Source organism: Labrus bergylta, chromosome 23 (genome assembly GCF_963930695.1).
Source record: "Labrus bergylta chromosome 23, fLabBer1.1, whole genome shotgun sequence".
NCBI classification, from domain to species: domain Eukaryota; kingdom Metazoa; phylum Chordata; class Actinopteri; order Labriformes; family Labridae; genus Labrus; species Labrus bergylta.
The window spans coordinates 11,666,170-11,687,947 of NC_089217.1; the positions used below are offsets into that span (position 1 = coordinate 11,666,170).

Sequence of the window (21,778 nt, forward strand, 5' to 3'; positions counted from 1 at the left end):
CAACAGTGCGGTAAACACTGTAATGGAATGAATCTATGAACGTAATCGGCTATAGCTAATGTTTGAAGTAGGGGTGAGTTATCAGTCCGCGCGCGTGTGTGTATAATCAGAGCGTATGTGTGTGTTCATCGCCGTTATTCAGTCCGACCTGAGATATCCTCTGTTCTGCAGCGCTGTGATACAGAACGGGCTATCCCTCATCACTTCCCCCCACCCCCCCACCCCCCACTTGTCCAACCTGGTGGTGAAGATAAGAGGAGAAAAACACCTGTCTTCTGTTTCCATCATTGCTGCACACACACAACCGCACACAGAATCTTGCCTTGGAGAGAAATTAACAACACTTAGTGATAGTTTGGTCTTTTGGCAATGCTGTTGACCTGATCTTTTCTTTGATTGTGTTTTTCTTCAGAGCATTATATATTTTTTTTTATCAACTTTTCCAAATTACATCAAGGCTAATGGTCCCTATTACCTCAAGAATTCTATCTACTTGTCATTAGGCAGCCAATTTAAAAGATTCTCCTTCCCCTTTTGAGATTTCTGCAGATGGTTTTTGTTTTTCAAACTTCATTCTGTGGTAAGGTGCTCTGATACTGTGATACCTGCTGTGCTGATAAAAGTGTGTTCAGCTCAGCTTAGGGTAAATCTTTACAGACATCAGGGAGTTGGGTTTCCTTTGTTGGCTAGTCCAGACACACATAAAAGGGCTTTTTCATACACCAGTATAAGCGCAACTAAAATGAATCATTTTTTTCATCATAAAAGGTTCAACTTTCATGAGATTTCAGACTCTTGCAGTCTCTAGTGATTTAGGTTTCTTTGGTCTTACTCCTGACGTTTAATTTTAGTCTCAGAAAAATTTTAACAAAACTGCTTGGTAGTTAGAATCTTTTGTGGTTCTTTGCAATATTGCCGTATTGAATATTTTCTCCTGGAGGAACAGCGCATTCTAGAGAATATACTTTCATTCATGTACAGAAAACTCTGAGGGAAGACTGAGAGTCCAAAACGTATGGCTTAACCAACATCTATTTAAAATGAAAGTCTAAAACAAAGATTTCTGTCCAGTTTTTTTGACCCGGAATTATTTTGTAGCACTTGTCATTTTGTCCATATCTGCAAAAATGAATGAAAGACTGTCTCAGTTTAGTGCTTGAACTCTAAAGATATGCACTAATATGCAATTAGTTGCTAACTTATCTCAATAAAGTTAAAGACTGTAGATGTTGATGTTGGACTGGAGGAGTTTATAAATTCCAGCCACCAATGTTATGCTGACAGAGTGTTCAAAAATGTTGTTTACAATCTTAAAATATACCTTAGAAGGGATACAAAGTCATTTATTTATGGTACTTCATGCAAATGATTCTTTAAAAAGTCTTCTGTGTGTCCATGTGGTTGATAATATTTTATATTTTTGTGCTTCTCAGTTGTTGTTGTCTGGCCAAATCAGTCAGACCAAAGTGGCCAAACTGAAATCCAGCTACAGACTTCTCCATGATGATCTAAAGAGGTATGTTTTCCTGTTCGAACAAAATGCCACTGTTTCATATTGAAGGTGCATTACGCCTGCTAAGATGCTGGGAATACAGCACAGTGGGGACGTCCAATTCTTGTGACAGCCAGAATCCATCCACCTCAAGTGTCCTTGAAAAGTACTTTAACTTCTTATCAGATGTAGTTGTGCACCTCTCCTATGTGGCTCGAAAAAAAAAAAATAGAAATAGCATCTCATCCCATCAGCTATTGGCTTCTTAAGATGCAGTTTGAAACCTTCATTGGATGTCATTCCTGACTCACTGGAATCCTTAGAAAAAGGAGCAGAAGAGCAAAAAAGACTGTTGTAGCCGGTTCCAAAATACATTTCTTTTTAAGCTCCATGAAATTCTTAATGAAACGCTGATTCTGAAAATTGCAACCAAGGCACATAATGGAGGAAGTGAAATTAACTTTTCGGGCCCCAATTTGCATGTGGAAACAAGACGGATCTTTCTGTAATTTCTTGTGAAAACAAGAGAAGAAAACCAGGCATGTTTAATTGTATTGGCACAGTTCTACAAAGTCCTATCTTAAAAATCAGGAATTTTTTTTTTTTTTTTACATGCATATTGTACAAATACATGTTTTTATCTTAGTAATTAGCTTTTTTTCCCCCTCATAGCTGCTTTTCAGCTTCCTGAATTTCCATTTTATCTTGTTGTATAAATAAATAAAAAATGATTTGCCAATATTAATATTTTGAATTGGTTGATGAAAGTAGTTTTTTTTTCTTATTCAACTTATCACATAACTTTGAAGGAAAGGAATAACAGTGGAGTCCCAGCACTGTTTCACATTACTTTTGGAATCTCTGAATGCATATGAATGTATAAAGACAAGGCTTCAAAAGCGTCTGCATACCACATACTTGTTTCATTGTTTGATCCGACAGTAGCCAGGACTCTGAGCTCAAGCTTTTGGGGGAGGCGAAGAGGTGTCGTGCTGAGCTAGAGAGGCTGCAGGCCGAGCTGGAGCGAGCAGAGGAGCAGAGCACCTCTGAGCAGCCTGAAACTGAGGTCAATGAACTGAGGCGGCAGCTCCTCCAGGCATACAATGAACTGAGAGCTGCCGAGGACAGAGAGTACAAGACGGAGCACAAACTGAAATGGTGAGCTGTGTATATAAACACGCACACGCCAACACACACACACACTCATTATTATTGTTATTAGTCATGCTACGCGTTCATTCTCAATCTGATACTGATCGAGCATCAGCTGAAAGAAATAAAAATGACATTTGATCCAAGAAAATACAAACTCAGATTTGTCTGTAGCTTTGTCAATCTTACAAACGATTACACACACACACACACACACACACACACATGCCAAAATACACAGAGATGAAGTTCACACACTGACAGGAAACCAAGAGACTGAGGAGAGTAAGGGCAGAACATAGAAGTGAAACTGGGGTGTTAGAGGGAGAAGTAGGTGTGTACTGTGTACAGTAAGAGAGTATATGCATGCATGGACACACACACGCACTCACACACCCACACAGCCTCTTTTCTCATTGCAGCCAATCTTCCTCTTCCGGCCACAGGTTTCTCCTTTTCCTACCAAAAGCTCACTCAACGACCATGTTAGTGTGTCCAATTAGTCAAACGGGTCAAACACACATACACACACACACGGACACACAAGTGGAAAATAACAAACCCACTTCTACTATCTCCTTTTTTGTACACAAACTGAACTTTTCAAGGGCTAAAGGGATGTTAGTGGAACATTGCTAAGCAACAAGAGAACATACAGCAGGGTTTCCCAAACATTTTAGCTCATGACCCCTAAAAAATATGCAATGACTCATTGTGACCTCTTTTTACAGGTTGCAAATGCTTTAAGGTTATGGTGAGATAAACAATTCAGCTATTTCTTTTACTTACTGGATGGATTCTCTTTTTAAGAAAGTCAAACTAAACAGCAAAATATGTATGAAATTGTTCCTTTCTTTTCAACAGCTGAAAATAACTGTCAAAGTAAAAGCACCAGAGATAAGACACTTATTATCTGACAATTGACAATGACAGCTGCTGATATCATTTGAACTATCTGAGTGAATGGAAGTATAGAAATTTGTTCTGCCAAATATGTGTAGGTGCTGAAATCGAGAGAGAAACTGTTTTCTTTTTGTGATTAACTTGCAATTAACAAGTCTTTCACTTTTTGTTGAACAGTGTGTAGATAGCTGTAGTCCTCATCAGATTACCGCTGATGGGTGCCTGGGTGTCATTACAGCAGACTGAGTTCTGCCTGTTTTTGCTTTCTATACAAAGCCTGCTGATGTGTGATTGGTCTATACAACTTAGACTACAAACCTACTACAAACAGAAACCATAACACTTCCAATGCTAACATTTGGGTCATTTGAGTACAGATTCTAAATGTTTAGCAGTGAAGGCAGTTGAAGTGTCAGTAAGTTCAAGAGGTGAAGACACACGCAGCACATAAACTCACTTCTGTATTGAGTGGGTATGATCGGTAGGATACAGTAATTTTTGATCGCAGAGCACAGACACTGAGGCACAGAGCTGTAGGCACAGCAGTAATTGAACTTTTAAATGAAAAGCACTTCAAGAGTGATCTCTGAGGATGCAGTTATAGACAATATTAAACACTGAGTTTGCACATTACTTGTGACAGCTTTGAGGTCGTGAGCGCTCCTGCCCTCCCATCATCTCTTTGTTTAGATACATTTGGTCTTATATCTTCCTGACTCTTCTTCACATCTCCTCCCTTCTTCTCTCTTCTGTCCAAATAGCCAGCGGCCTGCATATGACAGACAGATGCTCGCCATGCAAATATGCCTTTAAACATTTTTGAGTCCTTAATCTTAAGCCAAACCGCTTCACAGGAATTCAGCACTTTTTCCCCAGTTTTCTCTGTGTATCTGTTAATATTCAAATACATCAACTTGTCAGGAAGATAAATATCATTTACGTTGTGAAATGTGTAGCTGTGCATGTTGTGCCACTCTTAGGTTTTTCACAATGACGGAGCTGACTGGAAATTGTTTCAAACTGACTTTAATTAACTGCTCAAGAAGCATCTAGGCGGCAAGATGAAGAATTCATAGAATAATGTTTTGCACATTAAAACAGACTTTTTGGAGTTTTTAGCACAAGTTTAGTTCGGCTGGAAACTGCACATTAATGTATTTTTTAAGGCCTTTTCTACCCTTATTGCATTCCTTTTTCTGCTGACCCAGAACCTGTACCATGTTTTTTTTTTTTACTTCCCTTGATAACACATTCATTTTGTTTTCTCTTTTAAAAATGTTCTCCTCTCTTCTCCTCCACTCACCTTACCTCACCCCTCCGCAGTCTCTGGGAAGAGAAGCAATATCTGGAGAGGGAGAATGAGATTCAGCCCAAACCTGCTGTAAGTTCATCATTGCACCATCCAGGTGTAGTTTCAGAGTCTGTGGATTACCACTGAGACAGCAGGTCTTCAGAGGGGATAAATATGACTTCTGCTTTAAGCCTCCATTCATGCTTAATCCCTCTATATGATGACTTGCCAATGGCTCTTTTTGGAGCTATTTGTTGAAATGTAAAACATTTTTCATATTTCTGTCTCCCATTCAGGCTTTAAGATGAGCTGAAAAAGATTTCGTCCTTGCGTTTTTTTGTTTTTTTTACAGGGGAATTGACAACGAGCTTGACTCACACCACAGCCCTAGCCTAGTCCTTGGACGTTAGCTGATAGCATACCGACTCATTTCTACTCTTTAGAATCTATATGAATATCAGTCATTCATCAGCACTGAAAAATCAGTTATTGTGTTCAGAAAAAAGAGAATCTGATCAGAGGACACAGAATAAAAACATGAGACCCTTAGGTTAATGTGAAGGAGAATGCATTCACAATTCACAATTCACGTCATCAAAATTTCACTCAATGTTCTTTTCGCTTGTGTGGCTGCTGGCAAAAGAAGCTTACAGTTTGAGCCGTGTGGAACTTGTTGAATAAATTCAACAGTTTTAATTATGTTTTGGATTTTCGACCCTTTTGGGCTTCAATTATGCAACCACTGTTTAATTACTGATTACAAAAAACAAACATTCCAAATGTAATACAATTCTGCTTTCGTTTCCTCGGGCTCGTGTAATTTCCAAAGTCTATAAAAAAATAAAAAAAACCCTGTCAATTCCTATAAGTCAAGGTGGCATTTAATTTTACGATTGATTCAAAGAAATGAAACTAAATAACAACTTACAGCGGGAACCTAACCAATTTATCTTACAATCACCTGTCTTTGTGCTGAGTCGATCGAATCAAATATTCAAGTCATTGTAGGAAAAACTGCTCACTGGAACAGTTCAAGCAATTTATTGTGCAAATGTAAAAGAGAGTACGTGTGATAGGGCCATTTATGAGACGTTTTCCCATTGGACCTACAGAATCAAGCGTGGGATTAAATCTAATAAAACACTCAAGGTTTCGAGGGGGAGTTTGCATTCTTCTCTCTTTCACACATACACACACACACACACACACACACACACACACACAAACACACACACAACAAATGTGACAAAATGTAAAGCCTATTAATCCTCACACATTACATTTCTCACTGGTTCTACAGCAGATGGATAAAGCCACAAGCAAGCATCAAAGTTGAATTAATAACAGCGGGTTAAAGTAGCTGTTGTTTATGTTAATAATAGAAATAGTTACATTACCAAAACATTGTTTATTACCACAGATAGTTTCAAATTACGACATCTAGCCTCTAGGTCTGAAGAAGTCCCTTTTATAACTGCATTCTTTCTACTGGCCAGCAGGGGGTCAGTCATCTGGTTGTAAAGAAGGCCCTACTTCTAACTTGTTTTATACCCAAGTTAACATTTTCTTGTGAGTTTGTAGGTTTGATCTTTAGGTTCTAAGCCCGTCACCCATAGGTCCTATCTCACCCTCAGACATATTTAGTACATTAACTTCAGGGTCAAAAAATAACAAAATAGCGATGACCACAAAGTCAAACCACCTGTGTAATACATATGATTGTATTTTCTTAAAAAGGCTGTAAAATTAAGCATTTAAGGACAAAAGTAATTTCATCAGCCTCAGAAAAAAAAGCATGTAAGAGTTAAGATGAGACAAAAAAGTGCTTTTGAAACCTTGACTCAATTAAATCCTCATTACCGATGTGATAGTCTACCACTTGATCTAAAGTTCTAACTGTTTGGTTGTCCTCAAGGAGCTGGAGAGCCGAACAAAGGCCCTGCAGGACAAAAGTGAAGATCTGAGGAAAGAAGTTGCCCAGAAACAACTGGAACTCAGGTATTTTATCTGGCTGGTGTTCAGTGAGCCACGTGCAGTTTTCCCACATTGCCCTGCCTGCAGGCATCCATATTCAACCTTCACTGCATTGCTTTTTCTGAGCCTCTCTTTACCTTGACAATTGTAAGATGTACAGCTTTTTGTCAAAATGATTCAAATAACGAGTCTTTATGCGTCCGTCTTGCCTTCAATCCCTGCACAGAAGTCTGAAGGAAGACGTTGAAGCCCATGGAACGCAGATATTGAAAGAACAGAAGGAGCTGGAAGACAAGATGGAGATCATAGAGCTCAAAGAGGTGTGTGTGTGTATATGTGTGAGTCAGTTGACATAGCTCACAGCAAAACATCAATAGCAAAACAAATCTGCTGTCTTACATTTCAATTTTGTGTTTGTAGGCTGAGAGAGTGCGGCTCATTAGCGTACCCGACCAGATTTTAAAGGAGGTCAAGAGGAAAAACTCTAAAAGGGAGTAAGTACATTTTAACACCTTCATATTTTTTATTTGGAAAGAAGAACAAAGTTGATATTTGTAACACTAGGAATAAAAATGACCTGGTTATGATGCTTAAGGGAGACAACACTGAGAAAGAAATATCTTTAGAAAATGACTCGCTGATTCATACAATCCCTCTGTTTTCACAAATCCCTCTATAATCTATCTCCTTCCCTTTTTTTTGATCTCCTGTACACAAAAGAACTGGATTAAACCGGATGAGATCTGAGCTTTCATAATGGAGAGAAGAATTTGCAGCTAATTGTTTTTTTTGCTCATTGTAAACTTTTGATCCCGCGTAATGTAGGGCAGAAAAACAAACACAATCAGTGCAAAACTGGAGCTACAGATTTGCTTAATTTTCCTGCAAGAAGCAGCAGATCCCAGGTTTGTTCTTGCTGTTTGGTTTCCACTTGGAATTGTTTCTTTACAGCCAAAGTTCTTTTGATGTTCTATGGATAGTACAACTTCTGATATGCATATTTGAGTCAAAATGAGGGACTCAAAAAATAGAGGAAAATTTGTTGCAATGACCAAACTCTTAATAATTTAAAGATGCAAGTCCTCCTCCTTTTTTAAAGGCCAACACATGCAACATACATCATTATTTTTTTATTGCTGCTGAAGCTGGAGTGCAGCTGAAGTCCAAAAGCTTCCTCACCAGAGAATGGCTCCACTTGAAGCTTCTCTGCAGTCTCTTTTATGTTTATTTCAAATTAATATTAGCCTTGCAAGTGGTGCACTGGAACTGTCTCTACGAGCCGTGTGAGCAATGACTTGTAATTTGAAATTCACAAAGCTGAGGGGCACTGGGGGGAAGTGTGTAAAATATGGATACACATGCTGTTATTTCATAAGATGTGCACTCTTCTATTGCAAGAGAAGAGTCACAGTGGATACCCTGCTCTTGGTCTTCAGTTGTACAACTTGAAATGTTTTATTATTCTCCTACACACATTAGAGCTGCAATGAAGAAAATGGAAGCGCTAAATATAGAGATGTCCGAAAAGGAACTGCACGTGAAGCAGGTGGAGCTGTGTAACCAATCTCTTAGGAGGAAGAAGAAGGAGCTGAATGAGGAGCTGGAGGGTCTCCGGGTCAAAGTAGAGGCCACTCAGAGGGAGGGCAGACAGCTGGTAAAAGAACAAGAGGTCAAACAGGAGGAAGAGGCTGAACTAACTGGGAACAGGTATGAGTCCCAGGGCGTTAAAAAAAAAGAAATGGATAAATAGAAATTACAAGAAAAATATGTGATTTAATTACACATTTGTCACATGTTGTGTGTTTTTCTTCACCAGAGGAATCCTGGAAATGAAGATGCAGAATGTGTTGTGTGACAGAAAGTACCTGTATGAGAGCCAATCTGTGCAGCTCAGGGAGAAAAACAGGTACAGGATGATGTCAAAGCAAGCTCTGTTGCAAATGTAAATGACTCCTCACATATTAATACATCTCAGTACACTCTGTATAATAAAGTCAGAATATTTAGAAATATGTGGTCCTTGCAGTTAAGTGTTTCTATAAATCTTTCCAGTCTGTGCATCATTTTTCCATCTACTGAAGACTTTTTAGATACATTTCAAAAAGCCAGTAGCAACATCTGAAGTAGTTGTTGCCAGTGTTGTGAGACCTGAGTCCTGATTTTCCAGACTTTTGACTCAACTTGTACTCGAACACCGATGACTCAGATTTAGACTCGGACTCGAGAATTTACTGCATACTTTACTTTACTGCAGACTTGGAAGATGTAGAGGAGGACTCTGACTTATTGACCGATAAGATTGAGTTATTGTTTTTTCTTCATTCTTTGTCCTGATGATTTATTCCGTTTTTGAGCAAAAAGCTTGCACGTGTGTTCACCAACATGCTTGTTAACATGCTGTGTTGTCCAGCAGCAGTTTGTGTGTCGTCGTGATTCGTGCTTTGCAGTTTTATCACCGTGCATTGGGAGTTTATTACACACCTGCAGTGATCCCACAGCAGCTGAAACGATCAGTGTGTCTCCCCATTAAGAGAGGCTGTGGGGCTTGTTTATGCATGACCCACTGGTTGTAACTTCATTGACGATTTAAATCTCAGACACGGCGACAGGTTCAGTCAGTATAATGTTAATAAATGAAATGTGTTTCCTGCACATCCAAAAGGTCCATCATTATAAGTCGAGGTTGATACAGTGAAATAGTCTTGAGTGAAAAATGCTGTTTTAAATTCTGAGCTTCATCAGAGCTGTATATCAAAATATGATATTGATGATATAGCAATAAGCATAGCATAAGTTAACTCTTATTAAAAGCCCATTATAAAGGGTTTTTCTTTATATGTGTTTGTAAATGCAAGGGAGGTTATTATGATCAATATTTAAAAGGTGTGTTTTTTCCTCAGGCAGATGCAAGCCCTAAAGAGGTTGGAGCAGGCGTTGACTTTTGCCACTGAGCAGCTAGAACACACACAGTCCATCTCCAATGAACTACACGCACAGGTAACCTGTAGATTACCTCTTTTAATAAGAGTATAGAAGAAGCATTTGCTTAATTTTTACCACTAAACTTGTGATGTTGGAGCACAGTTGGCAAAATTATGTTTATGACTGGTATTGACCGCTGGTTAGAAAATATTCCCCGGCTTTGGCACAAGTGTGGGAACATTTCGAGGGTGAAATTGTCATGGTGACAGTAAATCCCCACATTAAATCAACGAGGCTGTTTTGATTATTCTGAAGCTTCCTTTAATTTTACAGATGTTCAGTTTTCATCAGCGAGAAGGAAAGGAAAAGGGACAGTCATGGGAAATGTGTCAGCACATCTCACAGACGCGTAATATGAAAGGAAATCTCGATGTCACGCTTGGGAATTCCACATGTATTGAAAAACAAAAGCAGCGGTGTAGTGTCATTCATGCATTTCGGCTAATTTGCCAATCAATAACGACTCTCGCATGAGCAGTAAATCATTATAAATAAAAAGACTGCAACGGCTCAGACGTGGAGTCTGCGGGATAACCACATAAATGCATCATTAATCTCCAGAAGAAGGATGTGATTGATGGCTTTGATATTTAAGAATATTGTCTTGTAAACTTAACCCAGCATGACTGCATATACTGATTTAAACTGCTGAGCGTATTCTTTGCTTTTGGAACGCAAATAATGGTACCGCATTGTCCTTTTAGAAAGTCTTAACCCTACTGAGCTTGTCTTATTGGTCTACCAGGGACTCATATTCTTTGGATATGGAGCTTTTTATGTTACACACAAAGGCCTGAAACCCTGCAGAGAGGGGCCATCGCGACCCCTAAAGGCATTTATTATTCATCAGTTTCAGAGTTTCAGTGTCACTTGATCCAACAACTATCTGAATACTCAGGGAAACATTGATGTATAGTATTAATTATTTTTCCATCAATGATTAATATCAATACGAGACTAGATTTGATTTGTATTTCATCATTTCTTACTGGATATCCATGATTAATTTTTCTTCAATAAGTAGAAAAAGAAACCACAGAAACAGATCATATTACACATGTGCAGCTTTTTCTTAAGAAGACCCAAAGCTGACAGTCGGTAAAGTTTGTGCATGTGCATCATCAGTTTCAACAGACTGGTTTTTTAATTGATATTCCAACTTGGGTTTCCAGTTGGAGGCTGTTCCTAAAAGAGAGACCAGCATTCAGCAGCGGATGGCGCTTCAGAAAGAAGTGGATGCTCTCAGAGTCAGCTTTGAAACACAGGTAGGAATATCGTGTGTGTGTGGAAACATCATCATAAGCGACTGTGGAATGTAAAGTAGCACTAATTCTAACAGATCTTTCTTTGTTGACTCTGTATTTTTTATTCTGAAGATGTACTCTTGTACATGTTGATTCAACATCTATAAAACTGATTTTAAAAAACTCCTGTGAGTAGGTTGTAGCTCCTTATGAAACAGACTGAAATGAATACTGAGTACTCCATATGTATGTGAGTTAGTAATAAAGACCATCAGCAACAACATTGATGATTTCTATATAATGTAGTTCTTTTTTTTGCAACAAACCCCTGCTGAGGGGGTTAGGGGTCAGGCAAAAAGATTTCCAGGTCGCTGAAGAAGCTTTTTTTTTTTTTTTTTTACAGCTATCATTCACAATGAGTGATACTTTTGATGGTAAATGGACTTGAGCTTGTTTAGCGCATTGCACACCTACCAATTCACACACTGATGCTAGAAGCTGCTATGTTAAGGGACCATCAGAAGTAACTAATACCATCCGTACACATTCATATGCCGCCAACAAAGCAGTGGGAGCAACTTGGGGTTAAGTGTCTTTCCAAAGGTGATGTTGGACATGTAGCTGCAGGAAGTGGGGATCGAACCCCCGACCTTCCGGTTAGAAGGAGACAACGAACTCTACCATGTGAGCCACAGCCGCCCCTTGATATATAAAAGGAAATATGGTGAGATTTCTTGTAAGAAACTCTCTCTGTACTGACAAAATCAGAAAAGCAATGAAAAAAAGGTACAGCTTTGTCCACAAGGGGCGCCAAAAACAACACAAACAGACAGTTCCTCACAGGAGCTTTAAATAAGTTAAATTTAAATTCTGAACTTTTTAAAAAATGTTCTTAGTCTTACCCTTTTCTATATGATTACTATGGGGAAAGTTCTTCATTTGCACAGGAAAGTTTCAATAACTGTCCTCTATCCAGCTCCTTAGAATTAAGGCACACTTAGTCCACTTTGCTCTGCCGATCTGCCGTTAGGCAAAATGCAGTTGTGACATTTTTCAACTCAAAACGATGCTTAATATGTTCCAACCCAGCTATCAGTAGCAGAGGAGGAGAGCAGAAAGAAGCAGCAGTACGGGATGATTCAGGAGCTGCTGAAGGAGTCAAACTGCCTCCGAGAAGAACTCCATAACCTCCGATGTTTGACACAGATCAAGGCCGAGGAGAGGGGCCAGAAGCACCGTGAACGGCTTAGGGCTGAGGTTTAATACAAACATACAGACACACACAACACATATTGACACACAAAATGTGCAATTAAAATAGGTTTTGATGTTTTTATTTGTACATTGAATCACTTATGCAAACACATTCATGCATATTATATGCATGAATGTGTCAGAAACATCAAAGAGGAGCTAAAGTAGGTTTTATTTTATTTCAGGCACTCTTTATGTGACATGAGAGCGACCAAAAATGATGAGTGGAAATGTCTGAGCTTTACTTCCCTATCAATATCTCTGCCACCATAATGTGTCAATTTCAGTATGATTTGCAAATGTGTAGACACCAGACAATTTGAGTCAAAAAAAAAAAATGAAACTAAAGTCCTAGGGGTTTTATTTTCATCTGGAATTACTTTCAAAAATTTGACTCTTTCCAACCAAAATCCAAAGTAACTTCTTTTTTTCCTTTCCAAATAATGTTTTACAGCTACACTTGCATTAACAGACACCTGATTAGTAAATGATAAAACCCAAATCAATAACAGGCTCCAAACAAATGTTGGTTATTTCAGAAAAATCTGTACACTAAGTCAGAACTGCTAAGCTTCCCTTTTTTATGCATTAAAACTGTCAGAGGAAAAGCTGCTACATCACTGAAAATTGCTAACCCACAAATACAATTGAAGGTTGATGTTTTATGAGCACACACAAACACACACACACACACACACACACACCCACATGGAAGTGATGATACTGTAATTTTACCTGTGTAACTCCATCCACAGCAGCTGAACCAGCACATCCAGCAGGAGCTGCAAGAAAAAGCCTTAATCATCATGGACCACAACAAACTGAGTACTATGCTGCAGCGCAGGTGGCACTGTTGTTTCCTCTTCTTATTTCCTTGTCAGCCACCTTTTATTAAAAACAAAGGCCTGTGTCATGATGAAGAAGTTACAAAGACGCTACTAATCTTTTAATAGGCAGTAGTAAGTAAGAATAATCACCTGCCTGTCTCCATGTTTCCTGCCTTTGGCATTAAGTCCCTCCTTGTTAGTTTTTTCTTTTTTATAGAGATAAACCTTTAGATGTCGCATTAATATAAAAGATATTTTCATAAACGCCTAAATGATTGCTTTTCACATCACATGCAGCAGCAGAAATGATGCGGATTGAATTCCTGTACTCGGTGTATTGATGGGACTCGTTTCTCAAATGATAACTGATTCCCTTGTTATTTGTTTGCTTGCTCTGATCTGTGTAACAGCTGGGCTCACAATTAATTCAGACATCTGCACATGTTGCCTGGGCAGGAAACCAGAACTTTCTAATTGGTCATACTTCAGTGTACAGACACAGACTAATGCGACTGGTACCACCCAGTTTAACAGTTGACGCTTGCAGTGCATTCAATTAGGGTGTGCACCACCACAGACGGCTTCTGATGTGGATGCACTTGACATGGAATCTGCTCCGTTAGCTGCATCATGTCGAGCAAAAACCACGGCAGGATGATAATTAAATGTTGTGTACGCTCTGTCTATAATCATAATGAGAAAACTGTTCTCCTGTTTAGCAGGCATTGTTCACAACTCGCATGTTTTGCACAAACTGTGAACTGAAATGAATGAAATGTCACAATGCATTTAAACTTTGCTCTGTCATAACAACTTTTTGATATACTTATCATTTTATGAGCACGGATAGAGTTGTTTCACCATGTTTATCTTGGTAAACCTCATATTTTTAACTCTTTAAATAATGTGTGATATGAAGATAACACCATGATGTTCAGTGAATAACGTTTGTGTCCATATTGCCAAACAAGCAAATAAAGCCCATTGAATCTTCAAATCCAGATGTAGACCACATCTGGTCATTTTATATCACCTAAGTCAGACGATGAAAATACTCATTGGCTGTAGATATGCATTATTCAGTACATAAATTCTATCAAGCAACATGTAACCATTAATGATATTTTTTTTTTTCAAAGGCCCTTGATTGGCGTTAAGTCCCGTAATCCAGATCCACAATGGCCTCTCCACTAATCAGTGCTTCTCCCCTCAGGGTATCGCAGTATTGTAAGCTGTGCCAAATGATTATGGAGGAGAAGAATAAGTATGTAAAGCTGAAGCAGATTGCCTCCCAGGCAATCACAGAGCTGATGGAGCAGGTCAAGGTGCTGGAAAATGAGACGGAGATCCAACGCACCATCGCCATCAACAAGGACAGGTGAGTGTGTGGGCGTGTGTTTTTACAGAGAAGCACTGAAGGTCTGTGAAAAAGATTTTCTGAGTGCCTTTTCACCTGATGCAGATTCTCCACATTTTCTACCTTTTATTATGTAGATTTACTATCAGTGATGCTACAGGGTCTATTTGTAGGACTAAGATGAACAGTAAAATAATACATAAAAATGAAGAAATATACATCATTTGAACCTTAATAGTGTTTCCACAAACGCTGCATTAGTTAAAAAAATTAATAGATCTTTACAGCTCTTTGTTATCTTTTGACAAGTACATTTCTCATTAACCAATCATTGAAGCTATATCTGCATCCATGTTATTGTCAATCATTTGAGATTCATTTTTTCATTTTTTTTTTTTTTTTTGTGTTTATCTTTTTTAAGATCACTCACAAAGGCTCGTATGAAGATCGCAAATATCTCCAAAATGAGGGACAAACTGCACAATGACATCTCCAAGGTCAAGACACACACCCACTAAAACACACAAGCACATCGGCATGAGAGAAGTCCAAACATGCTCTCCATGATCAGTTGTTGATGATCAGTTTAAATAGATTGATTACATAAGTTTTATGGAGTATTGTGATTCAGGAGGCCACAGAGCTGAACAGAGACGCAGAGTAAAAACGGCTGTTGAGACGTTTGGGGAGCACTGAAGATTTCTGGCCGGACACTTAAACCTTTGTTTTTGACAGCTTCACAGTTAAGGAGCCCAACTCAAAGTTCCCCTGTGTTAATCTTTCTGTGTTACATAAAACATATTCAGAAAGCAACGCCCAGTACTCAGTTTATAAGAGTTAGTGAACTTGTGTAGTCTACTGCAGCGGTTGTTTATCATCCCTTAAGTGTAAGTTAATTCCATAGCCCGTAAAAGACGACGACATTAGCCAAGACAAGTGCTTTTTCCTAATTAAGAATGACAAATGTGTGTTTAAAGTGTTTTGTTTTGTTTTGTTTTGTGTTTTTTTGTGGTTATTTTGTGCGAAAGGCTGCCTGGAAGCACCATCAGATCAGTCAAGAGTTTGAGGACAACAAACTGGAGTCAGTGAGACTCACACAGATGATCAACCTCCAGGAACAAGCACTTCTGGAAATAAATCGCAATCAAGAAACAGCCATACAGCGCCGCAATTCCCTGTATGTTAATAATAATGCATTGCTAACTAGATGCTGCATGAAAGCTTGTTCTAAGACTAAGAAATGTAAATTATGATCTGTACCCTGTGTGTGTCGTCTGCAGTGGCATCCAGCTGCTGGAGCACGAGGAGGTTTTATTCAGCTACTATGAAAAGGTGAACATCCAGGAGGCGGCCGTTACCAAGGGCAACATGGCGCTGGAGAGCCTGGAGAAGGACATGAGAGACCTACAGTTGGCAATAAACGAGGAGAAGAGACGGACGGAGCTGAAGAAGAAGGAGGTGCCTTTAAAGAAAAAGTTGGAGGAAGATATCACCATGCTGCAGATTGAGGTGGGAGAATTGACCAGAAAGTAAACATCCTTACACAGATACAAGTGAAAAGTGCATCTTTTGGGGCCATTCAGCATATTCATCATAATATGCAAGTTATTATTTATATTTGTATCCACAGTCGTACACTGAAAGAACATAGAAAACAAGTATGATTGAAAATAAGTTCTTTGTGTAAACTTTAAGAGCTGCAAACTAATTACTTGCAAAAGATGTAGGCGGAAAGATGTGCAATCTTTGAAACTGTTGAGGATGGATAAAAGACAAATTTCATGGCAATCCTTCATTCCTCTTTTGTTGAACACTGATGACAGTTTCTCGTGGCAGTTTCTATACGCCCACTTCTTCTTCTCCTTTCTGTGAATCTTTGCATATTTCTTGCCGAATAAGAGGTTAAAAAACTCTAGAACAGGGCAGAGGATTTAAAGTTCCCAGAAGCTACATTGACAAAACAATGCACTGCACATATGCAGTTTTGTACCTGTGCAACAATATATCCAGTACTTATTGAATTCATATTCCGATCTGGGGGCAGTTTTTTCTTGTTATTTAGTTCCTCTCTGGTGTGAGCAGATGATGAATGCTGCACAGTGTGTGTGTGTTTGTGTGTGAATGAGCAAGATTTCCTTGGATTTCCTTGGACTTTCTGGCAAAGTCTGTATATTTGTGTCCATATTAGTGTCCAAAAGTGCAAAATGTCCTAAATGTTTTCCAGCTATGTGTTTGTATGTTCCTGCAGCTGGTTTCATGTGATTTATGTGAAATCAGGGAAAAGTCCTCATTGTACATGATGGTTTATACATGTGAGTGTCTCAGGTTATTGTTCAGCTTTATGTGTGTGTGTTTGTAAAGTTAGGGGAACTCCAGAAAGAAAGGTTAAGTACAAGTTCAAGATGACTTCACCTGCACCCAACGTTTCACTTTCACCACTAATGAGCCCATCTCTGTTTTGAGACACATCGAGTAGGAGGGCTTGGTGTTAAATCCAATAAGTAAATCATTTATTCTTCTTGGCGTGCAGTAAAATCAGCCCAAGTGTTTTGTTTGGACGGCAATCCGCATGAAAAGTTTGACATGTGCAGATTTGACGTTAAACTGGTGCAAGCAAGCGCAGAGTCTGAATCACTTGCACAACAAAGGCTTAAAGAATGTCACTGATGTTGTAGCCTTTTTTTTCGGGGGGGGGGGGGGGGGGGGGGCTGACCCTCTCAAAAATAGTTTCTTAGGTGACCTGTCTGTGGTCGAGTGTCCTCAGACGTACAATCAATGACGGAACCAAAACTTATGCTAACTTAACTCTTCAGACAAACACGTAGAAAGAGGAAGAAGAAGCAAGCCAATCGAGACACCCCTAAGCAACCACACAGCAAAAGTTCTACATAGAAAAACAGACGCAAACACAAACACACTCAAGCATCTTTGCATTACTTAGAGAGTGACAGACATATTGAAGGAGAGAGATTTGAGAAAGGCAAACACACACACGCTGCGTTTCCCTGCCAGTGGCTGCGTCATGGGAATGGGTGTGTTGCTGCTCTGGATCAGAGGGAGTGTTTTTTTCACTTTCTGTTGGACCAGACTTCTCTCATCTGAGTCTTTTGCCTTTTTGGATGAACGCAGTGTTGGAACAGGCTTCACCATGTGTTGCTTTTCAAAAAAAACAAAAAAAAACAAAAACAAAACGCCCCTTTCCCTTTTCTCCATCTGTTTACTCCTTCTGCTGTTTATCATTTGGTACAACACGCCTTTTGTTGGTGCCATATTTTTTCTTTCACTGTTGTATTCTATTGTGTCTCACATGATTTGTTTCTTTCCTCTTTCCCTCCTCACCTTATCAGACTACACTCTCTTTTTATTCTTCCCCTTGAGGCATTCTTGAATTATTTTATTGTGGTATATTTTTATTTTCTTTACTAGAAAGTCCCGTCCACCATCCCTTCCCTTTTCACATTCTTCTCTTCTCCCTTTTTGTTTTCTGCTTGACCTTGCATTTGGCCAAAGATCCGGTACATTCCAACCTTCTCTCCTTTTTTAGCCAGAAAGCAGCTTGCTCTATGAATGGCAATGAGTGCCTGCTGGTTAGTCAGTCAACAACTTGAGTCCAGACTGAAATATCTTAAAAGCTATCAGAGGGAGTGACATGGCATATGGTGTAGACCTTAATTTCACCCTAAGAATGAATTGCAATGTATGCTAAATGTTAACACCTACTAAGATGATGAACCTGCTTGAAAAAATTGTACCTGAAGAACATTTGCATATTAGCCTGTTCACTGTGTGTATTTTAGCATCCAGACACTAATTCGCATTGCCTCTGGTGCAACACTGTGATGCAATGTAAAATCCCACCTGCAATATTACACCACCGCAGATTCAATGTAAAAGTACAAAGGTAGCTTTGGTAGAGCTTTGTCATGGCACTGTTGCAGAATCGCAGTATAAAAAAAGTTAGCATCCTGATTAGTTAATCAATTCATCTGTTCAGTGATGCATTCATCCGTGCACTCATTCTACGTCTCTCTCCGTCCTGTGAGTAAATAGCAAATCATTTTCTAAATCGCAGCCGTCTGCCTCCCTTGGGTGCAAGAAAAAAAGTAGATCACATGGGTCGCTCCTCTTTTCAAAAAAGCCTGCCTCCTCAATTCATCCTCTCTGTGAATTCATTCTCTATGCGAATTCAATTTCCATGCAGCTGCCTTGCTGTCGATTTATTGTATATTTTTGTATTTGTATTCATCTGTGACCGGTTTATCTGTTCATTGCAGACGGCGAGCCCCCCCCACCACCACCTCCCCCCTCCTCTTGATGGGAAATTTTGACAAAGATAAATCGGGCCATCTGTGAGACTATTGAAGTTCAATATACTCTGAGGCTTTCATTTGCTCAGAGGAATTTTAATTGCCGCAAAATAAACAGAGCTTGGTGTCAGAGTTTGAATTTACTACTTGTTTATGAGTTGGTGGCGCGTTGACAGCTCAAACACACATACAGGTGAGCGCACGCATCAGTGCACACGCTCAGATCAGTGCCGTGTTGGGGAAGTTGTCATAATTGCCTCGCGGCAACATTTGAGTACCTACCGCTCTACAGTCCTCTAATGACGAGCTGTACTTCTATTATATGAAGCCACATAATATCACAAACACCAGGAGTTAGACTCAGAATGCACACACACACACTCAAGTCAGTAATGGAGGATTTACATCAGGGAGGAGCTGACGTACTGCAGCGTCCCTAAGGTGGTGAGTCATATCGTTTGTCTGTCCCTCCTAAATCTTGGCCCAACCTGTCTGGAGCTGATTACCACCATAGGGAAACCTGCCGTGAGTGGTGTCTTGCAAAGTGAATGTGTTTCCCCTCATACTATATAGTCATAGCATTGTTGCACATTTCCAGTGTTAGCATCTTATATAGTCGGACCACCAGGGAGTCAGCAGCTGCTCCAGACTCCCCGCAGCAGATTTTTAATATGATTTATACACTGGCTTTACAGATGGAAAGAACATGCACACCTTGGTTTGCTCGTATTCACTTTCGGGGCGACGTCTCTCTAAATCATATTCAATCATTTATTACTTTTAAGGTGATGCACGGTCTGGCACTCAGTTTGCTGTCATTTTACAGCCTCACTTTAACCTTTAACTTTGTCTGCGCCCCAGTTAGAGACTGAAATTGACTCTTGAATTGTTTTGTTTTTTTGTTGGTGTGACTCGCCTCAGGAATTCAGACTGTCAGGGCTGCTTTTATTCTTTAAACCCCACAGTGTATGTAATACCTGTTAACTTTTCATATGCGTTCACATCAGTTCCCTCATCTGACACTGTAAATGTATTCGTCTATTTAAAGATATTATGATCAGAATGATCACTTCTATAAAATCAGCCCCTCTGCAGGTTGAACCCTTATAAGCAAAGCAAACAGCTGACTTGGTCATAACTTCAGTTTGTCATTACCTGTGTAAATACATTCAGAAGGAATTTGTGTCTTATATTAAGTGACATGCTGTCAAATTTGTATTATAGAAACAAAGATAAAAGGCATAATTTAATATCCAATTATAATTTATTCCTCATTTGAGGCTTATAAAGGTTCTGTTCAGCTCCTCTGCTCACATGTTCTGCTAATTAACCTTACATAACCTTATTATGATTCTGATTTTACTGCTGTTTTACTTTACTGACCTTCTCTGCTTCACCGATCTGTCCCTTTGTCTTTTACGCTCTCTAACTGTGAAGCACTTTGTAACCTCCTTTTCAGAAACAGTATATAAATAAGTTCATTAATTCTTTCTAATCTTATGCTGTTAAGCGCGCACTCTGTCATATGCAGCTGTTTTAACCATCACGCTAGCTAACTAACTAACTGAGCAAAATTATGGAGATCGTATGCTAATTTATTCTGCGTCGTTGCTGCCACGTGTGCAACAGTTTACAGCATTCATGAGCCAAGAAGGCAGCGATTGTTTGTGAGTGTGAGATGAAGAAAACAGAGAGGCAGGCAGGCAGAACACAGACACTGACACAGAGATAGATGAATACAAAGAGAAAGACAAACATCAGTGTATACAAACAGAGGGCGGGAGGGTGGCAATGAAAATGTTAAGAACGAGGACACAACAGAGGGTGGAAAAAAGATTTATTGGATAGAGGAGAAGGAGAGTGACAGAGACGGGCCGCGTCCATCCATCATGCACTGTTTAAATGGCTTAAGGTTGTCACGTATGAGGGTGGTACACAGATCAATCAAACTCAAAAGTCAGGAGTGGGCACACACTTTGAAATTTGCTCACTCTCCCACAGTGTGAAAAAGTCATTCTTCATTTAAAGCTCCGACATAAATAACATCTCTAATGCAGTGAGTTTTTTTTTTACCATGAATATAGCAACATAGCATTAAGCTAGCTGACCAAATCAATACACCACTCAAAGCAAACAGCAAAAAATTTATTCATTGATTTTTCAGAGCTATAATTACTCCACTAAAGTGAAGTTTGATCTGTTCTTCAGCTGTGATAACCCCCCTACATACACATTCTCCAGAGAGTCTTGTATTATTGGCAGCTTACTGGCTGACAATGTTAGCACCGGTATTGCATTAAATCAGTATCTTATGGAAATACACCGATGTACATACATTTACAAATCCAACAGCCATTTCAGCCTCTTGAAATCACAGCTGAGGTTGCATTATTTTGGGATATTGACCTTTTGTCTTTCTTTTTAGTGTGAAATGAAAATATTTAGAACCAAAGTTCTTGATTTTATAAAGGTGTTAAAAAAAAAAAATCAGTGTAATGACAACAATTTGACTTTTAGTGTTTTTTTGTTGTGGACTAGGTCTAAGCTGGCCCACTAATGGTTCATGGTTGGGGTTTGTATTTACCCTCAGATAAGAGATTGACACAGAATTAAAAAACTGTTTCTAACAATGTCAGTTCTTTCTATACCCTTACTTAGAACCATCAAATATGTTTTTAGGCCATTACCACAACTATGCTAAAGTAGGCAGGGGCGTGTCCAGACTTTTTGGACTTGGGTGGCCCAACTAGGGCGCTGACTTGTGAAGGGGGGGACCTGAAGTTTGTGTGCACACATATGAATGAAGAGCATTAATTTACCCCTTCCGTCTGCACTAATCACATCCGCTTTCAAGTAACACAAGATAATGGCAACATGTACATCTTCTTAGCTTCATTTTTCAAAGACTCAAAACAACATGTGCGTCCAAAGTCACAATTTAAAACAAAAATCTGCAACTGAATACTACGAGCTGCCAGTTGCAACACAGCCTGAA

At 39.2% G+C, this 21,778-nt stretch overlaps 1 protein-coding gene across 1 annotated transcript in view; it reads left to right on the plus strand.

Annotated features, from left to right (window-relative positions):
• The window catches only part of ccdc146 (coiled-coil domain containing 146), a 48,137-nt gene that overhangs the window by 15,697 nt on the left and 10,662 nt on the right, over window positions 1-21,778 (plus strand). Inside the window, exons 3-18 of the mRNA XM_065951617.1 lie at window positions 1,434-1,516; window positions 2,435-2,650; window positions 4,871-4,928; window positions 6,754-6,836; window positions 7,039-7,132; window positions 7,233-7,306; window positions 8,292-8,519; window positions 8,629-8,718; window positions 9,713-9,809; window positions 10,967-11,059; window positions 12,128-12,295; window positions 13,048-13,136; window positions 14,333-14,497; window positions 14,898-14,973; window positions 15,505-15,653; window positions 15,757-15,985. Coding sequence (XP_065807689.1) covers window positions 1,434-1,516; window positions 2,435-2,650; window positions 4,871-4,928; window positions 6,754-6,836; window positions 7,039-7,132; window positions 7,233-7,306; window positions 8,292-8,519; window positions 8,629-8,718; window positions 9,713-9,809; window positions 10,967-11,059; window positions 12,128-12,295; window positions 13,048-13,136; window positions 14,333-14,497; window positions 14,898-14,973; window positions 15,505-15,653; window positions 15,757-15,985 — 1,992 coding nt within the window. The remainder of the gene's footprint in view (window positions 1-1,433; window positions 1,517-2,434; window positions 2,651-4,870; window positions 4,929-6,753; window positions 6,837-7,038; window positions 7,133-7,232; window positions 7,307-8,291; window positions 8,520-8,628; window positions 8,719-9,712; window positions 9,810-10,966; window positions 11,060-12,127; window positions 12,296-13,047; window positions 13,137-14,332; window positions 14,498-14,897; window positions 14,974-15,504; window positions 15,654-15,756; window positions 15,986-21,778) is intronic.